Below are 25,011 nucleotides of genomic sequence, written 5' to 3' on the forward strand. Positions count from 1 at the left end.
CTTGACTAACTGCGCGTTTTATTTATTTATTTATAAATCTTTTTTACTATGACTGCCAAAGACGAGCTGACGAAGGTATATATGTTTGTCTTCAAGTGATACACACACACTATATGGGACGTGGGCTCACCTTCTCTCTCTATGTATAATGTATGTGTACATATACATGTATTTAGATGTTTTTGTACATGTGTATATAATTCTAAATTCTGCATGCATATTATATTTATAATTATTATGATTATTAATTATTTTATTTTGAATTCAATTCTTTTTCCATTTCACAGCTGCCTTAGGAGAGAGAGAGAATGAAAATGGTGTGGATATGATAGAAGACTCTGAGTAGCATCTTTTTCGAAATCCTCATATTTTCACTGAAAGCAAGGGAATGAGAAAATTAGGGGAAATTCCATTTCACAACACTCTCACATCTCTTTTGATTTCTCGATTTTAGTAGCTATTATCTCTTCAATTCATCTCCGATAAATCTCGGATTCGAAACAAATCAAACCCTGAATATCGAAAGCATGGCAGCTTCTTCTTCTTCATCAGCTTTCCTTTCGTTAAGAGACGAAAACGAGCAGCAGCAGCAGATTCCTCCTCCTTCCGCGCCGCCGCCGACAAACAAGAGAAGGCGGAACCAGGCTGGAAATCCAAGCAAGTATCAAAACCCCCTTTCCTAAATCTGCATGAATTAAAAAAAAATGAAATTAATTTTATTTATAACACGCGACAGATCCGGATGCGGAAGTAATTGCGCTGTCGCCGAAGACGCTGATGGCGACGAACCGGTTCGTGTGCGAGGTGTGCAACAAGGGCTTCCAGAGGGAGCAGAATCTGCAGCTGCATCGCCGCGGCCACAATCTGCCGTGGAAGCTGCGGCAGAAGAGCACAAAGGAGGTGAAGCGGAAGGTGTATCTCTGCCCCGAGCCGAGCTGCGTGCACCACGACCCGTCCCGCGCGCTCGGGGACCTCACCGGAATCAAAAAGCACTACTCTAGAAAGCACGGCGAGAAGAAGTACAAGTGCGAGAAATGCTCGAAGAAATACGCTGTGAATTCCGACTGGAAAGCTCATTCGAAAACCTGCGGCACAAGAGAGTATCGATGCGACTGCGGCACCCTTTTCTCAAGGTTCCTTTTCTATTTTATTTTTTGCATTTATTTCAGATTTAGTTCTTAGATTTTTTTTTTTTTTGGATGCACAGTTACTAAAAATGCTTCTCTTTTTTTTCTCTCTCTCTCTTGAACATAAACACAGAGATACAAGCACTCGGATTCCTTTTTTTATTAGTTTTGGAATTTTGTTTTGTTTTTCTCTAGTATTTCGTTTTGTTCTTTGGAGCTTTGCCTGTCGAAAAAATGGCTCCACGTGAATTCTCTCTGGAAAACGCCATGACCTAAGAGGTTTTTTTTTTTGGTTTCAAAACCCTCTCACCTCTTTCTCTCTCTATCTTTGGAACATCCGTCCTAAAACTATTACTGAAACCCCTCCTTATCCGACAAATTGGTGATCTTGACCTCCTCTATAAATGCCCCTTATAAGGCCCTTTTAAGTAATGACGGGGTGAGCCCAAGTCAGTAATGAGTTTCTTTGTTGCAAGTGTGGAATTCAGATGATTATTCCGGCCCACACTTTGCTAGTGTTAATGAAACTCTTTCTTGTCCCACATCGATAAATTGTTGATTCTAACTTGAGTGACCCGATTTCTTAACACGGAGAGAATTTAATTTACCCAAGATGATTTGGTAATTTTACCACTTGGAGTTCACGTGGTAGCCTTGAAAATGTTTTTAAGATACCAGGTTTGTTCTCTTGTGGGTTGGATAGATGTGATTACCTCTGTACTTGTTGCAGGTATCCATTTTCATGATAATGTTTTTTTGAGTGTCCAATATCCATTCCCACCTATCACTTCTCAATTATTTGAACAACACTGCCAATCCATGTTCTCCTTGTTGGGGGACTGTTTTCATTTCAAAACTTTACCAATTAATTTTCTTATTCATGGTGGTAAGCTATGTGATTTCTTTATTTATATCTAGCTCTTACATAAATATAGGTTCATTGTTTTAGTTGACATGTGAAAGAGGGTTTTTGCCATATTAGAGGGCACTGTTCTTGATGAATGCAGTTGATCAAGTGTTTGCAAAAGTGTTCATTTTTGTGATTTGATGCAATGATGAATTCTTCCACCTAACATTTTCAATTATCTATACATATGCCCTTGTCTTTTTTCTCCAAATCACCTTATGCATTCCCTCCTTCAAATATATCTACCAACTATTATTATTTCTATTCGGTAAGATTCCTTTGCTCACGATTACACAACAAAATAGTCCATATTTTTATTGTTTTTGGCTAACCCCATTTCCATGACCACCTAATTCTCTTCCAATTTCTACATGTATTGCAATTTTATACTCCTATAAAATATCACAACATTCATTACTATACTCTATACAAATACCACTTGGTCTTATAACACAATTGATACTGAGAAGTAATAAACCATAACTTATTCATATACATGTTGCAGGCGCGACAGTTTCATCACTCACCGAGCCTTCTGCGACGCGCTGGCTCAGGAGAGTGCACGGAACCTGAACCCGCCCAGCATCGGGAGCCACCTCTTAGGGCTCTCCCAACAAGATAAGATGAACCAAGGAGCCCTATCAAGTCATGACATACTTAGATTGGGCAGGCCCAGCCCCCGATACGAAACCCTAGTCAGCCCGGGAGGCTTCAGCCCTTCGCCCCGGCCCTCATTCGTCCACCCGAATCACGACCACGATCATCAAAATCAACCTTCCCATAATTCCATGTTTCCCAACAAATCATCACTGCAAGGCCTCATGCACCTTCCCCAACTCCACATGAACAACACCTCCCCCACCTCCTCCACCGGCCTCTTCAACCTCAGCTTCTTCCCCGGGAACACCAACAACAACGCCACCTCCACCATGGAAGGTGGCCTCCACCACTCCACAGCCGGAGAAGACTCCACCCTCTTCTCATCAGGTATAAACAAGGGTTAAAACCCTATATGATGAAAACTCAGTACTCTTTTTTGGACGTCCCATCTAAATTGAATCATTTCCTTTTTTAAGCAGACTAGTGCTAACTCCGTTCCTGAAAATTTGTCACATATTCCATTTCTGCCTGTCCCATAAAATTTATCACATTTCACCTTTTACTATTTTTGGCAGTGGACCCTACATTCCACTAACTCATTCTCACTCAGTCATTCTCATTTTATTATAAAACTAATACCAGTATTTTGAAGTAGAACTCATATTCCATTAACTTTTTTAACTCACTTTCCATTACATTTCTTAAAACGCGTGCTCGTGCTCGTGCCCGGTCAAAATGTGACAAAATTGAAGGGACAGGGGGAGTATATAACGCAATTACTCTCTCGTATTTTATTGTTTTTCACTTCTCCAGTTTAGTTTTTCCAAACATCAATTTCCTAAATCTCGTGACTGAGCAGGTAACCTCATGAGCATTGCGATCCCATCGCTGTACAGCACCTCGCACGGTATGCAAAGCCCCAGCGGAGGAGCTCAGATGTCGGCGACGGCGCTCCTCCAGAAGGCGGCCCAGATGGGCTCCAACACCAGCAACAACGGCGGCGCGTCTTCGTCGCTGCTGAAGAGCTTCGGGAAGTCACCCGACCACCACAGCTTCGGGGATGGAAGCATCTACAATGGAGGAGGAAACCATATGCAGGAGTTGATGAACTCCATCGCGGCAGCAGGAGTGGGCCCGGGGGCGGCGTCCATGTTCGAGCAGGCAGAGTACAGAGGGTTCCATGGAGGGAACAGCAATGGATTGAGCAGCTTGGAGCAAGCGGGGAGGCTGACAAGGGATTTTCTTGGAGTTGGAGAGATTGTGAGAAGTGTGAGAGAACAGCAACAAAGTGGGATGGATCATCTCGGAAAACAAACACAGCCTTTTGGAGAGGGGAGTTTTCACTGAATAATCTATTCATCGTTTTACAGGTACTTTTGCTTTCTATATATTTTTGGTCAGATATTTATATACTCATATTTTATCTCCTATTTTATTACATCAAAATGCTACATGCATGTGTCTCCCCTAATTTGTAGAGATTAGGAATTATGAAATTGTTATTTTTACATATTTTATGGTGCATGATGTTATTGTTTAAGGGCTTGTAGCAAATTTTTTTATACTTCTCATACTCCCTCGTTGAGACTCACCTTTTCATTTTAGTCCTTCCCTGATTAATTATTCTATTTTATTTTTGCTAATTTTTTTTTATAGTAGACCTCACAGTCTATCAATTCAATTATTCATATTTAATAATATTAATACTTAAAAGTAAGATCTATATTCCACTAACTTTTTCGAACCACTGTTCATTACATTTTTTAAAACTCGTGTCGTGTCAAAATGCGACACATATTGGGAGATGAAGGTACTAGTACTATAGAATGCATTGCGTTTTTAATGAATTTAATACTCACTCCGTCTACCAATACATGGGGAGTTTTTACTCGGCATGAGTTTTAAGAAATGTAGTAGAAAGTTGGTTGAAAAGGTTACTGGAAGGTGAGTCCTACTTTTATATACATTAGTTTTATAATAAAATGTGAGTGAAATAAAGTTAGTAGAATGTGAGATTCATTACCAAAAGTAGTCAAAAGTAGATGAAAAGTTTATTGGTGAACAGATGAAAATGACAAAATGAAAAATTTATTGGTGGATGATGGAGTAGTATGTGCATGCATTACATAAACTAAAAAGTTGTAAAAATTCTTTAACTCTCTTATAAAAAAAAACAAGTCTTATGTAAAACCTCATTCTTCTGCTCCTAGTTTTTGAGTTGAAAAATAATGCTAAATTTGGATGTGAATGCAGGAGGTCCAGCGGATTGATTGAAGAAGATGGCTAGCCCCTAGCATGTGTGTATATGGATCCAAATCAAAAAAGAAAAAGAAAAAGTTTTTTTCTTCTGCTCTTATAGTTATGTTAGGTGAACTAGAAGAAGGAACGTACCAAACTTGTTATTTCAATTTTTGTAGTTTGACAATTTTTGTTCTTTTGAATCAACAATTTTTTATGAGACAAACGAAATAGATAAAAAAAAATGCAGAAGTTTAAACGCACATTTCGAGTGAAATTAGCTATATGAGTGAGGTAGCAAGGGTTTTTTTTTTTTTTTTCTCGCTAGAAGCCTGGTGGTTAGAAAAATTATGGTATGAAAAATCTGAAGTTGCAAATAATTTTCCTAGGGATCATTTGAATATGGTTTAATTTGGTGTATAAATGAGGTTTATAAACTTTATAATGAGGGACTCTACACATCATATACTCTCATACGGATGTCAAGTTGTATTCAAATCAAACAAAAATTTATAATTTTAAATTATAAGTATATTCCTACTACTATTTAAAAAATACTATAACATTATAAATAAATACTGTATATACATTGAATTTGAAATAAAAGAAACTGAAAATTGGGCAAAATCTCAACTTGTTGCACGCCTAGCGTGTGTCGCACCCGGGCTCTAATTGGCCAAGAAATTCGCGTGCAACACCGGCAAGAGTTGCGGCGTTTTCGACTGAAGAGCCAGTGACACTCTCCCTTGCTATGGCTAACGCCAAATAGTGGTGGTGTTATGGGTGGCCTCCTACCACACCTTGATACGAGCATATTCTCTAAGATTATCCTCATATCTATTATCTAGTTAGTTATTGATTTCCCACTTTTCCTATATTATTGATATCTTTATTTTCTTGTTCCCTAAGTTAGAGTAGTCTTATAAATAGGAGATATTGTATTCTTCTATTTCAATTCAAGAATTATCAAATCAATTTATCTTTTATCGTTCTTTTATCTTTTCTTCTTTATTTTCCGCAAGTTTCTTCTACCGCCAAACCGTTGGCGTGTGAATATCGACAGAGCAATCCTCCGCGACTATTTACTTCATCTCGGTGGCAGAACCACCTTATTCCCCGATACGAGTTCACCTCGTATCAACTAGTGCTTTCATTGAGAGCACCAATTGTTACGTCTATACGATGTAGATATGCTCGTATCACACCTCTACCCCTTGCCACGTCTATATTCTCATCTTTTTCTATGCCATACCACAACTTTCACAATGAAATGCTCTATTTTCATGCCTGTCCCCACGCCTCTCACATTAATTTACATTATTCATCGTATTAGTTGCCAAATTTTGAAGGAACAACATCGAACATGGAATTAATTCATTAAAACAAAAACAATACAAATTCTAATAAAATAAAAATTTATGAAATTCGTCAATGCTGTAAAACATTGGTGCATTTCGTCCGATCGGATCCATTTTTCTAGTAAGATGAATTTTGTGAGAGATCATTAAAGAATTATATGAATTATACTTGTATTAATTGTTTTGAATTTAAATTAAAAAAACTAATTATCCACCTCCGAAACCACCCCCACCTAGGTGTATGGTACAGCAGCTCGGGTGGCAAGTAGCGCCCATGCCTCTCTGGGCTTTTCGCCCATTACACTGTGGATGCTCTAAGATGTGACTTGTTCCCTCAATTTTACAAATTAGGCCGTTGGCTTCTTTGCAATACCAATTATGCAAAGGTCTTTATTATAATATAAAGATCGAGTGAGTACCTTTAACTAATTTTTCTTGAAAGCTTCTAAGATTTAGATAATGTAGTCATCTCGTTGATCGGATATATGAGAATTGAGATTGTATATAGCTGATTTAGAAACGAGTTTTATATCAACTTGTCCTTTCGTATGGATTTGTGGTATTACTTCCTTTAAGTACTAAATTTTACTAGTAAGTTACAAAAAAGTTTCATATATAGACAATATCCATTATTTTATTTGGATTTCTTTTGTCTTATCATTAATACATTTTTATCTACATATAATAAGTATATAAAATTTTGTAAAATAAGACAAAATAAATCAAAATGAAAAAATGGATGTAATAAAAATGATGAGAGATACGATTTTTAAAAAAATGAAAAAGAGATAAGAATCATAAATAAAGCTGTGAGATGAGATAGAAATAAATAATATTAATGTACTAAAATAATTCTTAATAAAAGGATAAAAAATAAAAAATAATGAAAACTATCTCCAATATGATTATGTCTTTATCCAGAACTTGAATTTCTAATGATTTTTATTTTAAAGAGAGTACAAAAAATGTACAAACCCCATTCAAGGCTCATCAACTCTTTTTTTTTTAGTTCACTCATTTAATTTTCTAATGCAGTATTGCTCATGACTAATTAATTGATCTACTTTGGTCGTGTTTCTTGATTTTCTTGAATAGTTTATTCAATATGTGCATTACATTTTTATAGAGTTGAACATTGGCCGCCGGTGAGGCTCATTCAGATTGATGTTTCTATCTATTCGTTTGTTAAGGACAACGCAAACTGAATTTAATAGCTTAGGTTTGGATATATTATTTTCATATTTTGTATGTTAGAAACGATGTAATATTACTCATTTCGTCCTATTATATCTATTATTTTTGAAAAATAATAATAAACAGTAAGAGTTAAAGACATAATAAAATAAGAAGAAATAATATAGAAGAGAAATCAATCAAATATAGTGGAATGAAGTACTCATAATTATTTAAACGAAAATATTTCTATTGAGGCACTTTCGAAGAATCTTCCTTCAGAAATTGTCGATGATCACAATCTTATTTAATTTTATTAAGAAAAGAAAAGGCACCCAAATTATAATTCCATGTGTCATCTGGAAATATAATACTCTTCAAATTTTATACTCATTTGTTTATAAAATTGAAAAATAACCCCACCAACAGCCGAAACCATGACCCATTGATCCAGAGATGATGGGCCCGGCCCACAAAGAAAGCCCAACTGTCTTAACCTTGCTTCGCTTGGTAAAATCAACAAATAACTTCCAAACTTACTTTCCTTCACAAACAACATTTTATAATTATTTGTATTTGATACCGTCGTTTTTCATGTCCTTCAAATATTAGTGATTTTGATTTGACAAAAATATTCATTCTAACAGGACAAAAATATTCATTCTAACAGAGAGCTACAAGCTATACTATCAAACTGTTAGAAAACGTTAAAAAATAATAGTATGACACATACAACATTACCAGATAATAATAAAATAATAAAGATAGGATAACAACATATCATATTCTGGAGAGATCCCTACTTTTCTTTTATTGGGTAGTCAACATGATATATTATTATACCAGCTTGATGACGAAAGTTTGTTCAAAATAATGATATGACAAAATATCTAAAAATAATGCATGTGTGATGTGTGTTGGACAATAAACTTCTCAACAATAACATAAAGAAAGATACTAGTATGTAATTTATATGGGAAATTAATACTCAAAAATAAAATTGTTTGGATAATGATTCCTAGAGCCATATAATGCCGGTGATGGAATATATAGAGTGGACAAAAGAAAAGGCAAATAATTTGCGATGTTAGTCTTAGTTTAAAGTGAAATGGACCATACAAATAAATGGGGACACAAACAATCAAAGATGTTTTGCCAACAATAATTCAAAATGAAGACAAATATTTTCCATTGGACAATTTTAAAATCACTTTTCTTCTTTCGTCTTTTTTGAAAAATCAATGCACTGTTTTTTTTGTCAAGATCGAAGAATATAACGACTTTGAAAATTACATAAGTATAGAGTAAACGAGGTTTCCTCGTGCCCATAGTTTAACCTTTAATACGAAATATATGAAAAAGTTACGTTATAAAAAAAAAGGTAGTTTATTATGCAAAGGAAATTAATCTAGTGATTCAACAGATTTAGCTTTTAAAAGTGTATCAAATTTTATTTTGGAGCTTTAAAAGAATTGTAAAAATATGGCTTTACTTTTGATATCTTTGTGAATTACTACTGTTGAATTGATAAACAAATTATACCAAAATAAAGTAATAATTCAACTCCTTGATTAGTTACCTTGTATTAATTGACTAATATGCTAAATAATTTTGAAAATATCATCACAATAAATAAGTTTTGAACACTGACTTTATTATTGAAAGCAAATTTCCCCAAAAGGAGAGATGAAGATGAAGGTGGGCCTAACTCAAAGAGATAGAGACGAATAAATTATTGTTTAATTTTTGAAAATGGTATTTTATTTCTCTTGGAATTGTCAAAGGTAGTTTTGTATCATATGGCATTGTTTCAGTTATATAGTCAGCACAGCATCTATACAGCTTGCAGTGTTAGTAGTGTTAGTGTTAGTGTAAGTGTGTGTAGTGTGTGTTAAACAACAGTAGGAAGATTCAGCTATGGAGAAGGCATCACTTCCACTTAAGGCATGGTGGATAAGCTTGCTGCTTCTGTTAACCATAACTCTTACCGTTCGTGCTGATAGACGAAATCTGCTCGCGAATGGCCTCGCCGCTACTCCCCCTATGGGGTAAGCTAGCAACAATATTAAGCATTATGTTGAACTGTTATGACAGTAGCATTGCATGCACTAGCTTATAAATTTGTTTCTCTTTTTAAGGTGGAATAGTTGGAACCATTTTGGCTGTTTTATCGATGAGAAAATGATTAGAGAAACTGGTATGTGATTCTTGATTTATCGTTCTTTCATGCTGTTTTTCATTGTTCTAACACTAAGGGAATGTGACCTTCTATGTTTATCTATCAGCTGATGCTCTTGTCTCGACTGGCCTAGCAAAGCTCGGATATAAATTCGTTAACATCGGTAGGTTTTAAGGTTCAGAGTTTCGTATTCTCACTGCTCGTTCTCTTTGCTGCTCAATTATCTGATTAAGAAACTTTGTCTTCAGATGATTGCTGGGCTGAAATCTCTCGAGACGAAAAGGTTCACAACTTTTGGAGTGTTTTCTAGTACTAATCTGCGGCTTTCTTGTTTACTTACGGAATTGTGTTTCAGGGTAGCCTAGTGCCTAAGAAATCCACATTTCCTTCTGGTATTAAGGCTTTGGCCGACTACGTCCATAGCCAGGGACTTAAGTTGGGAATATATTCTGATGCTGGGTATTTTCGATTTTCTTAAAATGATTTGTGTGTGTGTGTGTTGTTATATAAGTGCATATGATGCAAATGCAATTTCCTGCAGATATTTCACTTGTAGCAAGAAAATGCCTGGTTCACTTGGGCATGAGGAGCATGATGCCAAAACCTTTGCTTCATGGGTGAAAAACACGATTTTGTTGTTTGTTATGGCGATTTCTGTGGATCGTTGAGTTCTTTGAGCTATCTTGTCTATACAGAAATGTAAATAAGTTCTTAATTCTTTCCTGCAGGGCATAGATTATCTGAAGTATGATAACTGTAACACCGACGGATCAAAGCCAACAGTCAGGTAACGAAAGCACTTCATGCATAGCATATGTCATCTTTCGCGTATTTTTCTTCCTTTCTGAATGTTGGTTCTCCTTGTCTAGATATCCAGTCATGACAAGAGCTCTCATGAACGCTGGCCGCCCCATCTTTTTCTCACTGTGTGAATGGTATAATTCTTATATCTCTTCTATAACATCAGTTCGGCTTCCTTGCAAAGCTTACGATTCTCCTATCACTGAACTAGGGGAGATATGCACCCGGCCTTGTGGGGTGCAAGCCTGGGAAACAGTTGGAGAACCACAAACGACATTGCTGATAACTGGGATAGGTATGATTGTTTCTTTAATGCTGTTTGATGCTCTGATATTTTGCATTTCTTAGATTGTTCTTTACATATTCTGATTCTCCTACAGCATGATCTCTCGAGCAGACCAGAACGAGGTCTATGCAGAATATGCCAGACCGGGTGGCTGGAACGGTTAGTACATACATTATACACAACCTATAGCTATGTGTGTTTGAAAATGGCTTTCTTGTCCACAGATCCTGACATGCTTGAGGTTGGCAATGGAGGAATGACCAAAGATGAGTACATAATCCATTTCAGTCTATGGGCTATTTCCAAGGTATTTTTTCTCAACCGAAGATAGGTTTTTTCCCGTGGCCATATTATCCATACCGATGTCTCATGCTTGCTCTATCGTTCCTAGGCACCGCTTCTCGTTGGTTGTGATGTGAGAAACGTGACGAAAGAAACAATGGAAATTATAACAAATAAGGAAGTGATAGCCGTTAATCAAGGTAAATAAAAGTCATTAACCTTAGTTCACTACCCTCTGTTGGGCTAGTTTATGCTGATGGTTCCATTGTTTGCAGATAAGCTAGGTGTTCAAGGGAAAAAGGTCAGAATGGAGGGAGATCTAGAGGTACATTCTTGTTTACATACAGCAACGAGCCGCGTGTTTGGAAGCTCGTAAAAATTTGTTTGTTTGATAGGTATGGGCAGGGCCTCTTTCGGGGTACAGAGTAGCGGTGGTGTTGCTCAACCGGGGGCCACAGCAGCATAGGGAGATGACTGCTCGTTGGGACGACATCGGCATCCCTCCAGGCAGCACTGTGATGGCAAGAGACCTGTGGCAGCACAAGACATTGAAGCAGAGATTTGTGGATGTATTGACAGCAACAGTGGATTCTCATGCATGCAAGATGTTCATTCTCAAGCCCATATCTTGAGGGAAAGATGTCTTAAATAATGGAGTATGCCATTTGTGTGTGAGGAGCTTTGAATAAGGGCTTTCCAGAAACATTTGTTGAAACTAGTAATTCATTTGGCATGTTGGATCACTATCTTTACTTTGTTCTGTTGACCTAGTTTATTAATCTAAGAGTTATTTCATCAAAGGCCCAACATGATTTTTTTTTTTTTTGCTTTGTTGTCTTTCATTAACTGATAAAATATCAGCCATCCGCCATATTTTTTTCTTGAGAGAAAATAAGGAGATGGCTTCATGTTTTGACAAACTGTTTTTGCATTAAATGGTAAGTAGAAAGGCTAAAATGAATAGTGCAGTAGTAATAAATGCAAGAATATTTACTTATATATTCAGGGGTGGCAAATCGTCGTGCGTGTTGTGTCATTATCGTGTCGACACGAAAACGACACGACACGATAACAATAAACGCAAACACGACCCGTTAAGAAAACTCCAAATACGAACACGACCCACTACCCTCAGACACGAACACGACACGATAACAACACATATATGACACGACACAATAACGACACTATAATAATACGACCTGATTGATTTTACGTTAATACTAAGTGCTCCATTAGACTAAACCTAATTTAAATTTTAAAATAAATAAAAATATATAATATTATAATATACTAATATTATTTCTTAACGTGTAACACGAACACGACACGAAATTTTCGTGTCGTTATCGTGTCGACACGAACCAATAAGCTTTTACACATACCCATTAATTTCGTGCGGGTTCGTATCGTGTTATTGTGTCGTGCCAAAAATTGTCAGCCCTACATATTCTCATCGGTTTTTTACTTCGCAATGACTCAGAGATTTAATCCCCTAGAGACGATAACTATTAATTCAATGAATGAATTGTCTCTCGATGATTTATATGAACTGGATTAAAGGAGTGATAAGTCATTCTAAAATTACTGTCGCATATATTCACTTGTGGCATGCCATATTTCAATCTGTCGCATATATTCACTTGTGGCATACCATATTTCAATGGATTGATGTAATTATTCTACTAGGTGTACATTCCCATAATGAAGGTGTTTTTCCAAAATACTCCATATGTCCCACTCTAAGTGAAACATTTTCCTTTTTGGAATGTCTCACTCTAAATGACACATTTTTTAAAATAGAAACACCACTCTCTCTACTTTTTCTCACTCTTATTTATCCGCTCTCCACTTAACTTATAAAACAACACTATTAAAAATCTCGCCGAAAAAGAAATGCTCCACTTAGGATGGGACGGAGGGAGTAAAATTGTGTTGTTCAACATCTTGAAATAGCCACCTCTTTGAACATGTGACGCTCCATCCCCCAGGGCAGAGAACCCATCATTGTCTCAGTTGTGCTACCGAAAGCTATGGGAAAGTTGGAATAGGAGAGAACTCATCTTGGGGTGGGCTTACTACTACTCTTCCAACAATTATCCACTCCGCACTTGGCTACCCAGCGTTTATCCTGGGCACGATTACTGGTACACCAGAGGTGCGTCCTTCCCAGTCCTCTCGTACTAGGGAAAGGCCCTCAAACACACAATATGTACAAGAAAATGTAAATTTAATTAGTATGAATGTTGAACTACATTTATTTTCTGAGCCAAGGTCACAATGAGCTGTGGACAGAAGTGAGAAAAACAACCCATGAATGTCATATAACATCTCCATATCTTCGTAGGATACAACAAAATAAAACAAAATATAGACCAATAAAGCACTATTTATATAGAAGATTGGTAAAGGTTATTGCGCGAGGATACAGCAGATCTCTCTTAGTGGTAACCGCCAAAATAGATGTCAAAACACTGGCATTCCCAAAACACTCTTACATCATACAAAGAAACTAGCTATGTGCCTTTTCAATTGGAGCATAGCTCATTCCATAACAAAGAGCTACACTACTTTAACAGCAATCACGTTTGTACAACTCTCTCTAAACTACAATCAATTAATCAACTTCACTCGAGAATACCAAGTTGACAATCAGGTTAAGACAACAAAGCAGTAAGAATGGATCTGCTTCCACTGATGAGGCTTCAGCCACTAATTGTTTTGAGTGGCAGCCACAAGGGTTGTCCATGCCTAACTTTAAGTTAAGATAAAGAATCGGGTCAGTAATCCCACTGAGCACGAATTTACACGAGTTGCCAGCACTACCATCTTTCAAGCATACCAAATGATGGCACTTCAACGGATCCAGAATCAGCAGTCCCCATAAAGCAATACCGTATGCACCTGTCAGTATAGTGCCCATATGTTGTGAACATTAGACACTCAAGAAATTTCCTGCAGCGCCAGATTCAGCTCCTGTGCTGACTTGGCGATATTACCTCCTCTTCTGCATAACAAAACATCAGATAGAAATTGGGATATTGCACCAATCTGAAGCGGTATTTTCATTAAAAATACCTTGAAAGAGCAGGAAGGGAGCATTTTAATTTCTCAAGTTCCACATAGCAGAGATTGCAGCGCTCAATCCTTAAGCCAAATAAAGCAACGGTAAGATAGTTTTAAGATAATAATCACAATAATTTATGCAAATAATAGTAGCAATAGAACAGTAATTTGCAAGAATAAGCTAAAGGGAGTTGTGAAGAAGAAACAGCCAGACCTTTGCTCTGCCTCGATGTCTACACCAACAGGTGCATGCGCCGACACTGACGAGTAAATCACAGAACCAAATACTCTCACCAATTTTATGAGCAAATCCAATGCAATATCTTGATGCCTACAGGATTAAAAGTGGTCAGTTTTAACAAGACCATCCACAGGAGTCTATGTTCTTATTCACAATAACAACTGTATGGTGGGGTTTGGTTTCCTTGATAAAATAGTAGCAAGATATAATCTAGGATTAAGTTATGAGATTTATTTAGCAGGAGGGGGTTGGCTATGACTAATTATCACATGACTATCAATCTAGGATTAAGTCATGAGATGCAATCTCATGAACCAAACATAATACAAATTTAATCATGGGATATAATCTTGCAAACCGAACACCCCCTACGAAGATAAAATTTTCAAGAAATGTCATCATAACCTTGTAGCCCCAAGTGTAAAAGAGCCTGAAAGTTTATCTCTTATTAACAGTAGGGAATAAAGTTTTTAAGCCATAGGTTAGTATTTTTTCTCTACTAGTCAGAGGTAGATATCATAATAAATAAATGAACAAAATGATATAATGTGGTTTGGCTAGGATAAAATACATAAAGCACACTACACTTCTGATTTCCACATAAAAGTGAGCTTCGATTTGTACAAGCCATGAGGTAAGGTAGAGGTTATAAATGCAAAAGAAGAAATCACTCCATCAAATCAATAAAATCATAATATATAGAGAATCATTATGGTCTTCTAATTTCTCAAATAATTAATCTTGAGTTTCAAAAATATAGCCCTGAAACAAAGACATGATGCCATATCTAGAAAAACTAAAGAGGATCCAGTGGATAAGCGTGCAGTTACAGTTTTATTTGTTTTGTCTTCCTAGTCTTCGACACGAAAGGGAATTTTCCATACCCCCTTTCTTGTGTCGAAAGAGTAATCTGTTTGTCAAGGTTGACAGCACCAAGGAAACAAGGGAAATTGTACATTTGTACTTGGCTCATTCTTGCTTAGTACCTACTCCATCATGAAGATTCATAAGTCATAACACGAATACCATGCTTTTCTATCCTTCAAATGGTAAGAAACATAGAAAGGGTTTGCTTGCATTTTGCAGAAACTACCATCTGGTGGCATTCTAATTAGTAGACAGATCCGATGAAATATACTAGTTTTACCATTTTGGGCCGTCCCTTAAAATTAGACTAGTTCTAAATAAGGAAAGTTTTAAACAACTAAACACTCCTCCTCTCTTTTACTTTACCAATTACGTATAAGAACCCGTGCCGTTTCAAGATGTGCTATATTTACGGGACGGAAAGAGTATAACTTTATTTAATTATTATCTGTCATTTCAACAAACAACAGAAATCAGTTGCTGATACTCATTGAGGTATATTACTTACAAGTCAGAGCATTAGAGAACAAGATTAAGATGATGTCAGAGTGCTAAAAATTAATATGGATCTGCTCACCTGTCCATATCACTTTCTACAAGTCCCGTCAGGAGTGGCAAAAGACATGAACAAATATCTAATGTGACAACATCAGTTTTTTCTGCCAAAAGGCTCATGACATCAGCAAGCACCTGCAACACAAGGAGAGGGATTAGAAAGAGAAAAAAGATGAGCAATCTGCCAATTGCATAACAGCCGAAAAAGTCGCTTTATTCGTCCCACAATCATAAATGGAAGTATAGTACTCACACTTTGGTCACCCATTTTGCTTATTGCACTAAGAGCCCCTCTAATATCATGTCTCTGCCAGTAGTTAAGGACAACCTGGGGATGAAGAAAACCAAGCATAATTAACAATTATATAGAACTTTTCAACTGCTAACCTACAATAATCAACATGACAATGTAGTAAATATGCATTACTATAAACAGTGGCACAGTCTATGTGAGGTTATCTCAAGCAGATGATTTTAAAAAGTTGAAGCCTTGAGCTGAAATAGTGCATAATAAGTGATCTAAGTTGCTAGAATCCATGCAAGATAGTCTTTGGCAGAAAATATAGAAAGTAATCAATGTGCTAACCACTGAGATATCATGTGTGCTTGTAGAGGACTAAAAATTACCATTTGTTTATCTATGGTTCTATGAGGTTTAATGTAATGTGACAGCTTAACAGCCTCATAGATTGCGTCTGATCATATATTATGAACAAGCATATTATATTCCATAGTCATATATCACTAATATACAAAATATGGGAAATCTCTACATGAAACTATTAGGAAATGCAGCAGTATAATGAGGCCTAAAATTAAAAGTAAGCTAATAATGCAACAAAATACCTGCAATTTTCCTAATCGAGATCTCATTGAGCCAACAAACTGATCATGTCGTTCTATTAAATCAGCAATAGTATCTTCATCGCTGGCAGAGACCGACTCGTTTTCATCAGGTGAAGGATAACTTCTCTGTCATGGAAGATGTGAATGAATGTCACAGTAAATTATAGAAAATCTTGATGATTAAGCATCTCAAGCTGCTTATGTAAGTATTGAGAGAGTTAATTACAGAATTCTGTATAGAGCCATCAAGAGCTGAACCTAGATAGACTAAGGAAGTTCTTTCAAGAGTTTTTATGGTTAAAAATGTCTCGCATATCCCCAGAATGCACACGTCAAGCATGAAAAGTGAGATTTTAGGTCAGTGACTCAGTGCATCTGCAAAAACTAAGGTACTACTCCCTCCATCCCTTAAAAATAGACCACATTTGCCATTTTGGGATGTCCCTTAAAAATAGACTAATTCTATTTAGGGAATTTTTTTCTCTCAATTGAGGTGGGTCCCATTCTCCACTAACAATATTCCAATCACTTTTCCTTTCTATATCTCTCTTACTTTACCAATTGTGCATTAAAACTCGTGCCTTTTCAAATGTTGTCTATTTTTCAGGGGCGGAGGGAGTATAAAATAGGTGGTGATCACAGTTACAGGGGACCGAGATTACAAGCTGTGAAATTAGATATTGACAACATGGTAATATTAACATGTGGGAACAAAACCAGTTTAATTAGCAGAACATCAATATATTTCGGTAATTGGGAAATTGATCAGCAAAAATTTCTGAATGTCAATTAGCTCCCAATTCTTATAAGAAAAAAGAAAGCGACAAAGCAAAACACAGCTCCTGCCTAACAAACCATATGGGTGCCAAAGATCCATAAGAAAAGTGAGTGTACTTACAGCATTTAATCTCCCAGAGATATTTCCAGAAGCAGGACCAGGACGGTAAGAATTTCTTCCTTTCTGTTCCCAGTTTGAGAGAATCAGATGTGTTCTACCTAGTTTTACATAGAGTAATGAGTTAGTTTTCTTATGCAGCAGAACCCTGATACATAAGTATTATCAAGCTGTTAGTAAAGCACACACTACATAATGTAGTAACGTAGTTATACCTCCTCTTTGACCTTCTACATGAGATGCCTCCGTACTCATATTATTTCCTCGAAATTCATCTGTGATCAAAAAGCTATATCATTTGTAGCCAAGAACAATAGGAAGGTACAGACTCCTTGAAGAAGTTTCTTCAACGTATATACCAAAAGTAAAATCAGATCCATTTCTTATTTTCAACCATTGAATCATAATTACTGCGTTAACAGTTGACATAAAAGCACTGGACTCATTAAAATGGTTTTTCTTCTGCTACAATTATAGATCAGCTTCAATCTGAGACATTACTGCAGCTAAAAACACAGCTCTAGTTACACAGCCTCTCGAACTAGAGCTGTGTTTCAGATTGCGTAAAACGCTAAAGAGCTTTTAGATTTAGCAAATGATAGCAGATTCTTATCCAACAGATTCAGAAATACAAAAGTTAGCTACTGCATGTGGAACATCTACAATCCCACCAAAATAGGCCTCCTTCAGCATAATTCATTTTCATTATCCAAGGAATCAATATAATTCTAATAATATGTAAACCACTCAACCAGTGTTGCTTCTTTGTAAATCTACTCTTAAAAACTTATTCTCATCTCGCTAAACGTCCACACTAGAGGAGTTCACTAAAATCCTAGCTACATGAGGAAATGCTACTCCAAAACAGGAACAATTAGACATGAATGTAGAAAACACTCAAAAATGATAAGAAACAAAATGTGAAAGGAACACATACAACTTTCATGTTGATATCTGGCAAGGGTATCAATAGCAGCATTTGTATCAACTCTTCTAGAAATCATAGGTTTATCATCTCTGGCTTTTCTGTCTGCAACAAGTCCACTAATTGAGTTCTTAACTGATGTGCTAAAAGTTGTATCCGGCGCATTCGAATCCATAGACTTTGGGGGCTCATTATCAGACTGAGTAGGAACATTTGTTCTCTCCAAAACATCTCTAGTGTTGATAATTTTACGAACATCAGAAGTTTTGGACTGTAAATGTAAAGGTGCAGCCTTAACTGGACCATCTTCTTTTCTAAATTCTGTAACTTGCTCAGCTCTAGGATTATTTCTTGGCACAATCACAGGTATTACATCAGATCTGTTGAATAAGATATTCGCTACTGATTGGGGCTTTGCAGCTTGCCGCTTTGGATTCGTTGCATTGGAAACTGCTGGTGCATTAATCTGCATTGTCTTTGGAACAACACTGATATTCGACTTTTGCAGAGTGCTCAGAGTAGCTTCAACAGGCGGTAAAAAACATCTAGTTAACTCAAAACTGAAATACAATTTTTTTTGTTTTGGGGGGGAGGGGTTACAGATCACAATATAAGGCTTACATGCACTTGATTTAGAATCCTTATCTGAATTCTGCGGGACTGAGAGCCTCGTGAGAGATCTGGTTTCCTTCACCGGATCAGCATTATTTGAAATAGAAAGCCTGCCCAAATTGGCCTTCACATTATCCTCTGATGAACAACTAGAATTCGATTTTGCATCAGTATCACCAGTTATTCGAGCAGTTTTGCCAATAGCATAAGGTTCAGTCCGCTAGCATCATCACAAGAGAGAGTAACACTCAGGAGTTTGGCCATCAAACAAGATAAGGTTGAATGAATAGTAAAAACTATGACTTTTTAACTCATACCGAAATGTCTACAACCCAAACTCCAACACAACTCTGATTATAAGAACATCCTAGAAGCTTTCCTTCATGGACATTCATGTCTGATAATTTAGACCAGCCCACATCTACAGTATCATGACTTCTTATTGGTTCCCACGAGAAAACCTACAACCAAGGAAGAAAAGAAAATGAACAAAAAAAATATTAGATGCGCCAGATAGAAGCCTAATATACACCTTGGAAATAAGTAAAACATCAAGATCTTACTTTCAAATTCTCATGCAAGCCGCAAAGCAGTGTTCTCCCATCAGGATTGAAGGTCATACAGCGTACTCCGGAGGTCTGGATTTGTAACAATTAAACAATAATTACTCAAAGCTCAGTCAAGAATAATAATGCCTGGTCTAAGTTACAGAGCAAAAGATAGTGGAGATAAGTAGTCAGTAGATAAGCTGCAAAGAAAAATTGAGAGAGGAAACGGTGATTGTAAATTCAAAAACCTCAGGTGCAGTTGATCCAATCAGCTCAAAAGTTTCAAGATCCCAGAATTTTACAGTTTTGTCAGCTGAGCCTGCCAGAGAGTTAAATTTAAAAAAATGGCAAATTCAGAGATATAGCAATCATAAAGATATTCAGTGGAAAAACTGAAGAGTAAAAAGTTAAGTAAACCATACTCCCTCCGTCCGTGAATAGGAGTCCCGTTTTTCCATTTTAGTCCGTCCGCGAATAAGAGTCCCGGTTCACTTTTACCATAAATGGTAATAAGGTCCCACCTTCCACTAACTCACTCCACTCACATTTCATTTAAAACTAATATATACAAGTGGGACCCCTATTCCACTAACTATTTTCCATCTACTTTTCTTAACATTTCTTAAAACCCGTGCCATTGAGAGATGGGACTCCTAATGGTGGACGGAGGGAGTATATCATTACAGCATATATAGTGAAATATAGATAAGAAAATGCAGATGTTGATCAAACTAAGAAAAGCTCGACCACTCTGAGTGCACAGACTGCAGGCCCATAGCATAATACAACTAAAAAGAAAAGTAATAAAACAAGTTCCAACTTTTCATTCAATAAATAGCATTAGAGTACATTCTGGTTAGGAATGTGGAAAGGCCGGAACCACAAATCGAATCCTAATGCAAACCACTATAAATACTTGTAAAGTTTCAAGGTTGTGGTGTGAAACTTAATTTATAAGAGTGACAGTACTCTTGCCTTAGAACCACCTTCATAAACCTGTGGAAATGTGAACCCAGAGTTTATCCATGATTCAGTCAAGGATTAAGGTCAAAGCAATAAGTGGACTTCAAGTGCAGTCTTTTGGGAAGAAGTATGTGTCTATAATAATGTAATGGCAACTTGGTTTCCATCATTTTACCACACCTCTTCTAGGCATCACAAAGCTATTGCCTCTTTAGCATCTTCCCTTGTTAATTCCTCTAGTAATCCTACCATTTCTTGGGGTGTTCTTTTTTCTTTACAATTCAAGAAGTGTATATGAGATTCATCTGGTGTCTTTACTCATCATTTCTTCCAAAAAAAATTCCCTGAACATTCCTACCCTTCCTATACCTTTGTTTACATCCACTTGGAAGGTCTCAGTACTTAAAAGTTACAAGGTCCGATTCTTCTCATGGTTGTTTTCTTAGATTAGTTGCTTGACAGCAATGTATTACAAATGGATATCCACTTTTTACTCTAATTAAAATTATAGATGGATATCCACTTTTTACTTTAATTTAAATAAAATTTTATGTTTCTCAAAGAAAAAGGATACACAAACAAGCTAACTACACAAATGGATTGTGCTTAGGAGCTATCCCAGCATTGTGTATTGCAAATAAAACATTTTGCAATATGCAAATCCTAATCCCATCTGAATACATGTTCCTCTTTTTATTTTTAGATTCTCAGTTCTATATCCTTTGTTTCTTTCTTCAGTTAGATACTGACAATAAACTTTAATTAAATCTGATCATTCCCTCGGAGGGCATGAGGGATAGATGAAAATATAGAGTAGATCCACTACCCAAATATGCATTACCATAACATTCTGAAGAATTACATCAAGAAACATAATGAAACCACAATGACTTGCAAAACTTTAGATGAGTATATCAATGATATACCTATAAAGTTTAACGATAACAGAAAAAGGAAATGTATAAGCATAAAGAAAATAAATAACTTTATACGAGATACTTATTTTAGTTTTTACTTCATTAATTTTGCTTATCCTAAACAAAAATGCTAATGATGGTTCACCTGAAATATTGCACACAAAGCTCACAACAGAAACAAGAAAAGGGTACATAAACTTGATAGAATCAGTTGCAGTTTGGACTATCAATATTGCTACGTTCTTAGTAATCGGGTTTTTCATTCTCTAGAGTCTAGATTCTAGAGGGCTTAAAGGGGCAGTTATTGCACTTGTTCCATCCATTATAGCATATGAAATTATCAAGACATTGCAGACATCGTATGAGTTATGACCACATAAGTTTAGCAAATGTAACAACGCAAAGATACCTGTTGCCAGCAAAAACTCATGCGGATGGAAATCGATGGATTGAACTTGGCCTTCATGACATTTAAAATCATGCAAAAGCTTTCCAGCAGTTAAATCCCATAGCTGCTTTGTAAAACCAGAAAATAATTAGAGAGGATGAGCTAAATTTTGTATAAAGTGCAGTATCGCAGCACAAAACCTCTATGGCTTTAATATTAGAATGTCACAAAAAAGATCAAAAAGGGGAATAAAATGGAAATTAAATTTAGTAAACCTTAAAGTAATTAAGTTGAAAATAGATAATGATTGTCTTCGCACATAGAAACCATTTAATTGATGCATGTGTTGATAACTTCAGTTTCAAAAACAGAAAGCAAAACAAGACAGCAATAAAATGAGATAAATTGATATTATTTAAATATTAACATGATAAAAGAAGAAACAAGATGTTTGAGTTCTAAGCTAGATCAATTACAAAGAGAAAGGTGAAAGTATTGAAGGTTTAAAATGAAATGAGAGATTTTGACCTTCACAGTGTTGTCCTCTCCACCAGAAACAACCCACCGCCCGTCGGGAGTAAACCTAATCGCGTTAACTCCGCGAGTATGACCCTTGTAAGTGTGTATACACCCCTTCCTTCTGATATCCCATATTTTGAGATTTGTGTCCAGCGAACCAGATGCAAAGAACTCTCCAAAGGGATGAAAGTCCAAGGATATGCAATTGGAGCGGTGACCAGTGAGGGTGCGTATGACTATAGGAGATATGAAAAAAAGTCAAACAGATTAATAGAGGAAAGTCAATGGTTTCCCATGATTGTTTAACTATGTTGATAATTTGCACAGTAGTCTATTCAAAAGCTTACTCTTAGCCTCCTCCAAATCCCAAAGCTTAACGGTACCACTAGCTGCTCCAGCAGCAACCAAAACCTCCGATGAATCGAAGCTAACTGAATCTATTCCACTGGAATGGCCGGACAAACTCTAAAGCATTGGAAGTTCAGATCAGCAATCATGTAAAGACATTGGAACTATGCAACCACAGCACTTAAAACTGAAACACCCAATTATTTACAAGAGAATGTTGTGATAAATTTCAGAATTTAAATTGAAAAGGGAATCTTCCATTAAATAAATACAATCGTAGACCCTAGGCCCATCCCCAAAAGGCCTGCAAGAGATTGCAGCTACGACTCTGACAAGGCTCACTTGGGATATGAGAGAATTACCAATCTTGTCTAGCTCATTCAAAAGGCAAGAAGAAGAAAAATTAATAAATAAATAAATTATGCAAAACTGAAAGTTTAACTGACCAGTATGGCATTGGGCTTGCCAATAGCCCAGAGATTGACCTTGTGATCTTCTCCTCCAGTCACAAGAACCCTTGATGATTTCCTTCCAATCTTTAGGCAGTTTACACTTAAAGAATGAGCTACAAATTCCTCTGCGACAAGTTGTTGTTAAGGCATTCAAACAAAAATTTAGCTTACTTTTTAACTTCATCTTAATGATTTATGCAGTATCTGGAGAAATGACAAGGCCATATGTGGTTTATGATAATGACTCCTTGAAAATGAATTTTCACTTTCAGGCCGTAAGTTAAGATAAAGCTCATTGCTATTAGTGTTATCAAACTTGTGGAGTATATGTACAGCATCAAATGCTTCTTTATTTTTAATGAAAAAAATGAAATAGTTCCAAAATTAATGCTCAACTCTATCAATGATTAGATTCAGTAAATAAAAAATTATGCACGTACATATATAACATATAAAGCTTGGACTGCACTGCAGTAAAATCAGTAAGCTTGACATTAACCAGTATAACTTATACTATGATCCACTAAATCTCTACTAGTCAGATGATTATCACATGATTTGATTTCACATAAACCTTTTACATGTGATGGGAGATAAATGCACAGGTCTTTTGAAAAGTAACATAAGGTCAATCAAGTCTAACTCACAGAATTTATTACATTTTATTCTCCATTTAACATCATATCAGTCTTATGCCAGTTTCACCTAATCCTGAGCATCAAACATGTAAATAGATAGATACTAGTAAGAAACACGGTGAAGAAGCGGCAGTATTATAAGCTAACATTCTGGAGATTTTGCACGAATCTTGAATATGATCTTTTTATCGTTCTCAAAAAAAACGCAGCAAAGTATGGAAAAACAAAGAATAAGAAAACATTTGGAATAGCACAAAAGATCCAATCAAATAATGCTGTAGAGCATTGCATTTCAGTTTTCTTACTCAAATTCCGTATATATTACTCTGTAGGGTAACAGGAAAGAAGGAAATGAACTTTTAAACTTCGCAGAAAGGATACGTAGCTTGTAAGCACGTTTGGTGGTGGTCGTCATTTCCTAACTTTGAAAGTGGAAATCAAAATGCGAAAAAAACCCTAGCACAAACTCCGCCTCACCGGCGAAATTCGGAGACAGTGCGGTAGATCCCAGAAGAAAAACGCCAGACCACATCCGCAACCATCCAATAAAGCGTAAATTTAATTGCTCATGTCGTGTTCGACGAAATGACAGAATCAGTTTCCAATTCCACTTCCTCTTCCTTATGTGTGGGGACGAGAAAACAGAACTGAAGACGGTGATTCGAGCAGCGGAATAGAAGAAAACAAACAATTTGAGGGATATCTGCAAAGTGTCCGCCGCAGAGATACAATGTACCTCCAGTCCCCAAAACAATTACACTCAGTGTGTGCGTGTTTGAGAGAGAGAAGGAACAAGAGAGGGGTTGTTTTCCAGATCCCAGCTTGGTGATTACTGTGGATTGAAACCTCGCAGCTTCAGCAATGGAAGATCGCTTTCAAAGTGTTTTGCAGTGGAATAAATTTGAAATGAGAGAGGGGAGTGTTGGTGAATTTTTTGGTTTGGGGATTTGAAGTTTGAACGGTGAACCAACCAAACAGATTTAGAATGCTCTTTTTCTACTCTATTTTTTAAATCCAAATGCATTCGCAATGATTAAATCTCTATCATTTATTATGTGTCAAACTCTAATTATTACTTAAAACATAGTCCTGCTACATAAGTAGAAAATTAAATGATGAATATACCTAAATATTCAAGTCTTTTTTTTTTCTTTATATTACTATTATTACTACATAAAAAATTGTGTATATTTTTATTAATAACCTATTTGTATCTTTAAAAAAAAGTGACAATTCTTGTCAATTAAAATAATTGTTATAAAACTGATAATTGATCTAAA

The 25,011-nt window shown here is 36.3% G+C and overlaps 3 protein-coding genes across 4 annotated transcripts; 2 read left to right on the top strand and 1 right to left on the bottom strand.

Annotated features, from left to right (window-relative positions):
• The first annotated feature begins 268 nt into the window (after positions 1-268).
• On the top strand, positions 269-5,135 carry LOC125223318 (protein indeterminate-domain 5, chloroplastic-like). Its single transcript, XM_048126407.2, has 5 exons — positions 269-657; positions 737-1,133; positions 2,540-3,021; positions 3,494-4,004; positions 4,888-5,135. Exons 1-4 carry the CDS (start codon positions 528-530, stop codon positions 3,979-3,981), a joined length of 1,497 nt encoding a protein of 498 aa, XP_047982364.1. The 5' UTR covers positions 269-527; the 3' UTR covers positions 3,982-4,004; positions 4,888-5,135.
• A 4,041-nt stretch (positions 5,136-9,176) lies between these two features.
• On the top strand, positions 9,177-11,751 carry LOC125220176 (alpha-galactosidase 1-like). Of its 2 annotated transcripts, none has more exons than XM_048122320.2 (14): positions 9,177-9,451; positions 9,542-9,600; positions 9,689-9,745; positions 9,831-9,865; positions 9,938-10,041; positions 10,124-10,223; positions 10,311-10,369; positions 10,452-10,517; positions 10,595-10,678; positions 10,764-10,828; positions 10,894-10,976; positions 11,061-11,151; positions 11,227-11,276; positions 11,347-11,751. In XM_048122320.2, the coding sequence occupies exons 1-14, from the start codon at positions 9,321-9,323 to the stop codon at positions 11,581-11,583; spliced, it is 1,221 nt and encodes a 406-aa protein (XP_047978277.1). In that variant the 5' UTR covers positions 9,177-9,320; the 3' UTR covers positions 11,584-11,751. The 2 variants fall into 2 exon arrangements, with proteins under 2 accessions (XP_047978277.1, XP_047978278.1); XM_048122321.2 differs by having other exon boundaries at positions 9,179-9,451; positions 10,124-10,199.
• A 1,571-nt stretch (positions 11,752-13,322) lies between these two features.
• LOC125220175 (katanin p80 WD40 repeat-containing subunit B1 homolog KTN80.4-like) lies at positions 13,323-24,705 on the bottom strand. The gene is made up of 18 exons (XM_048122319.2): positions 24,113-24,705; positions 23,088-23,218; positions 22,641-22,758; positions 22,303-22,529; positions 21,796-21,898; positions 19,755-19,825; positions 19,522-19,596; positions 19,276-19,419; positions 18,968-19,178; positions 18,359-18,868; positions 17,637-17,696; positions 17,425-17,522; positions 16,527-16,652; positions 15,934-16,008; positions 15,703-15,815; positions 14,232-14,348; positions 14,030-14,098; positions 13,323-13,958 (listed from the first exon to the last, which is right to left on the bottom strand). The coding sequence occupies exons 1-18, from the start codon at positions 24,144-24,146 to the stop codon at positions 13,895-13,897; spliced, it is 2,346 nt and encodes a 781-aa protein (XP_047978276.1). The 5' UTR covers positions 24,147-24,705; the 3' UTR covers positions 13,323-13,894.
• Positions 24,706-25,011: the final 306 nt, after the last annotated feature.

Source organism: Salvia hispanica, chromosome 1, assembly GCF_029641045.1.
Source record: "Salvia hispanica isolate PSC_SH4W2 chromosome 1, Shi_PSC_v1, whole genome shotgun sequence".
Classification (NCBI taxonomy): domain Eukaryota; kingdom Viridiplantae; phylum Streptophyta; class Magnoliopsida; order Lamiales; family Lamiaceae; genus Salvia; species Salvia hispanica.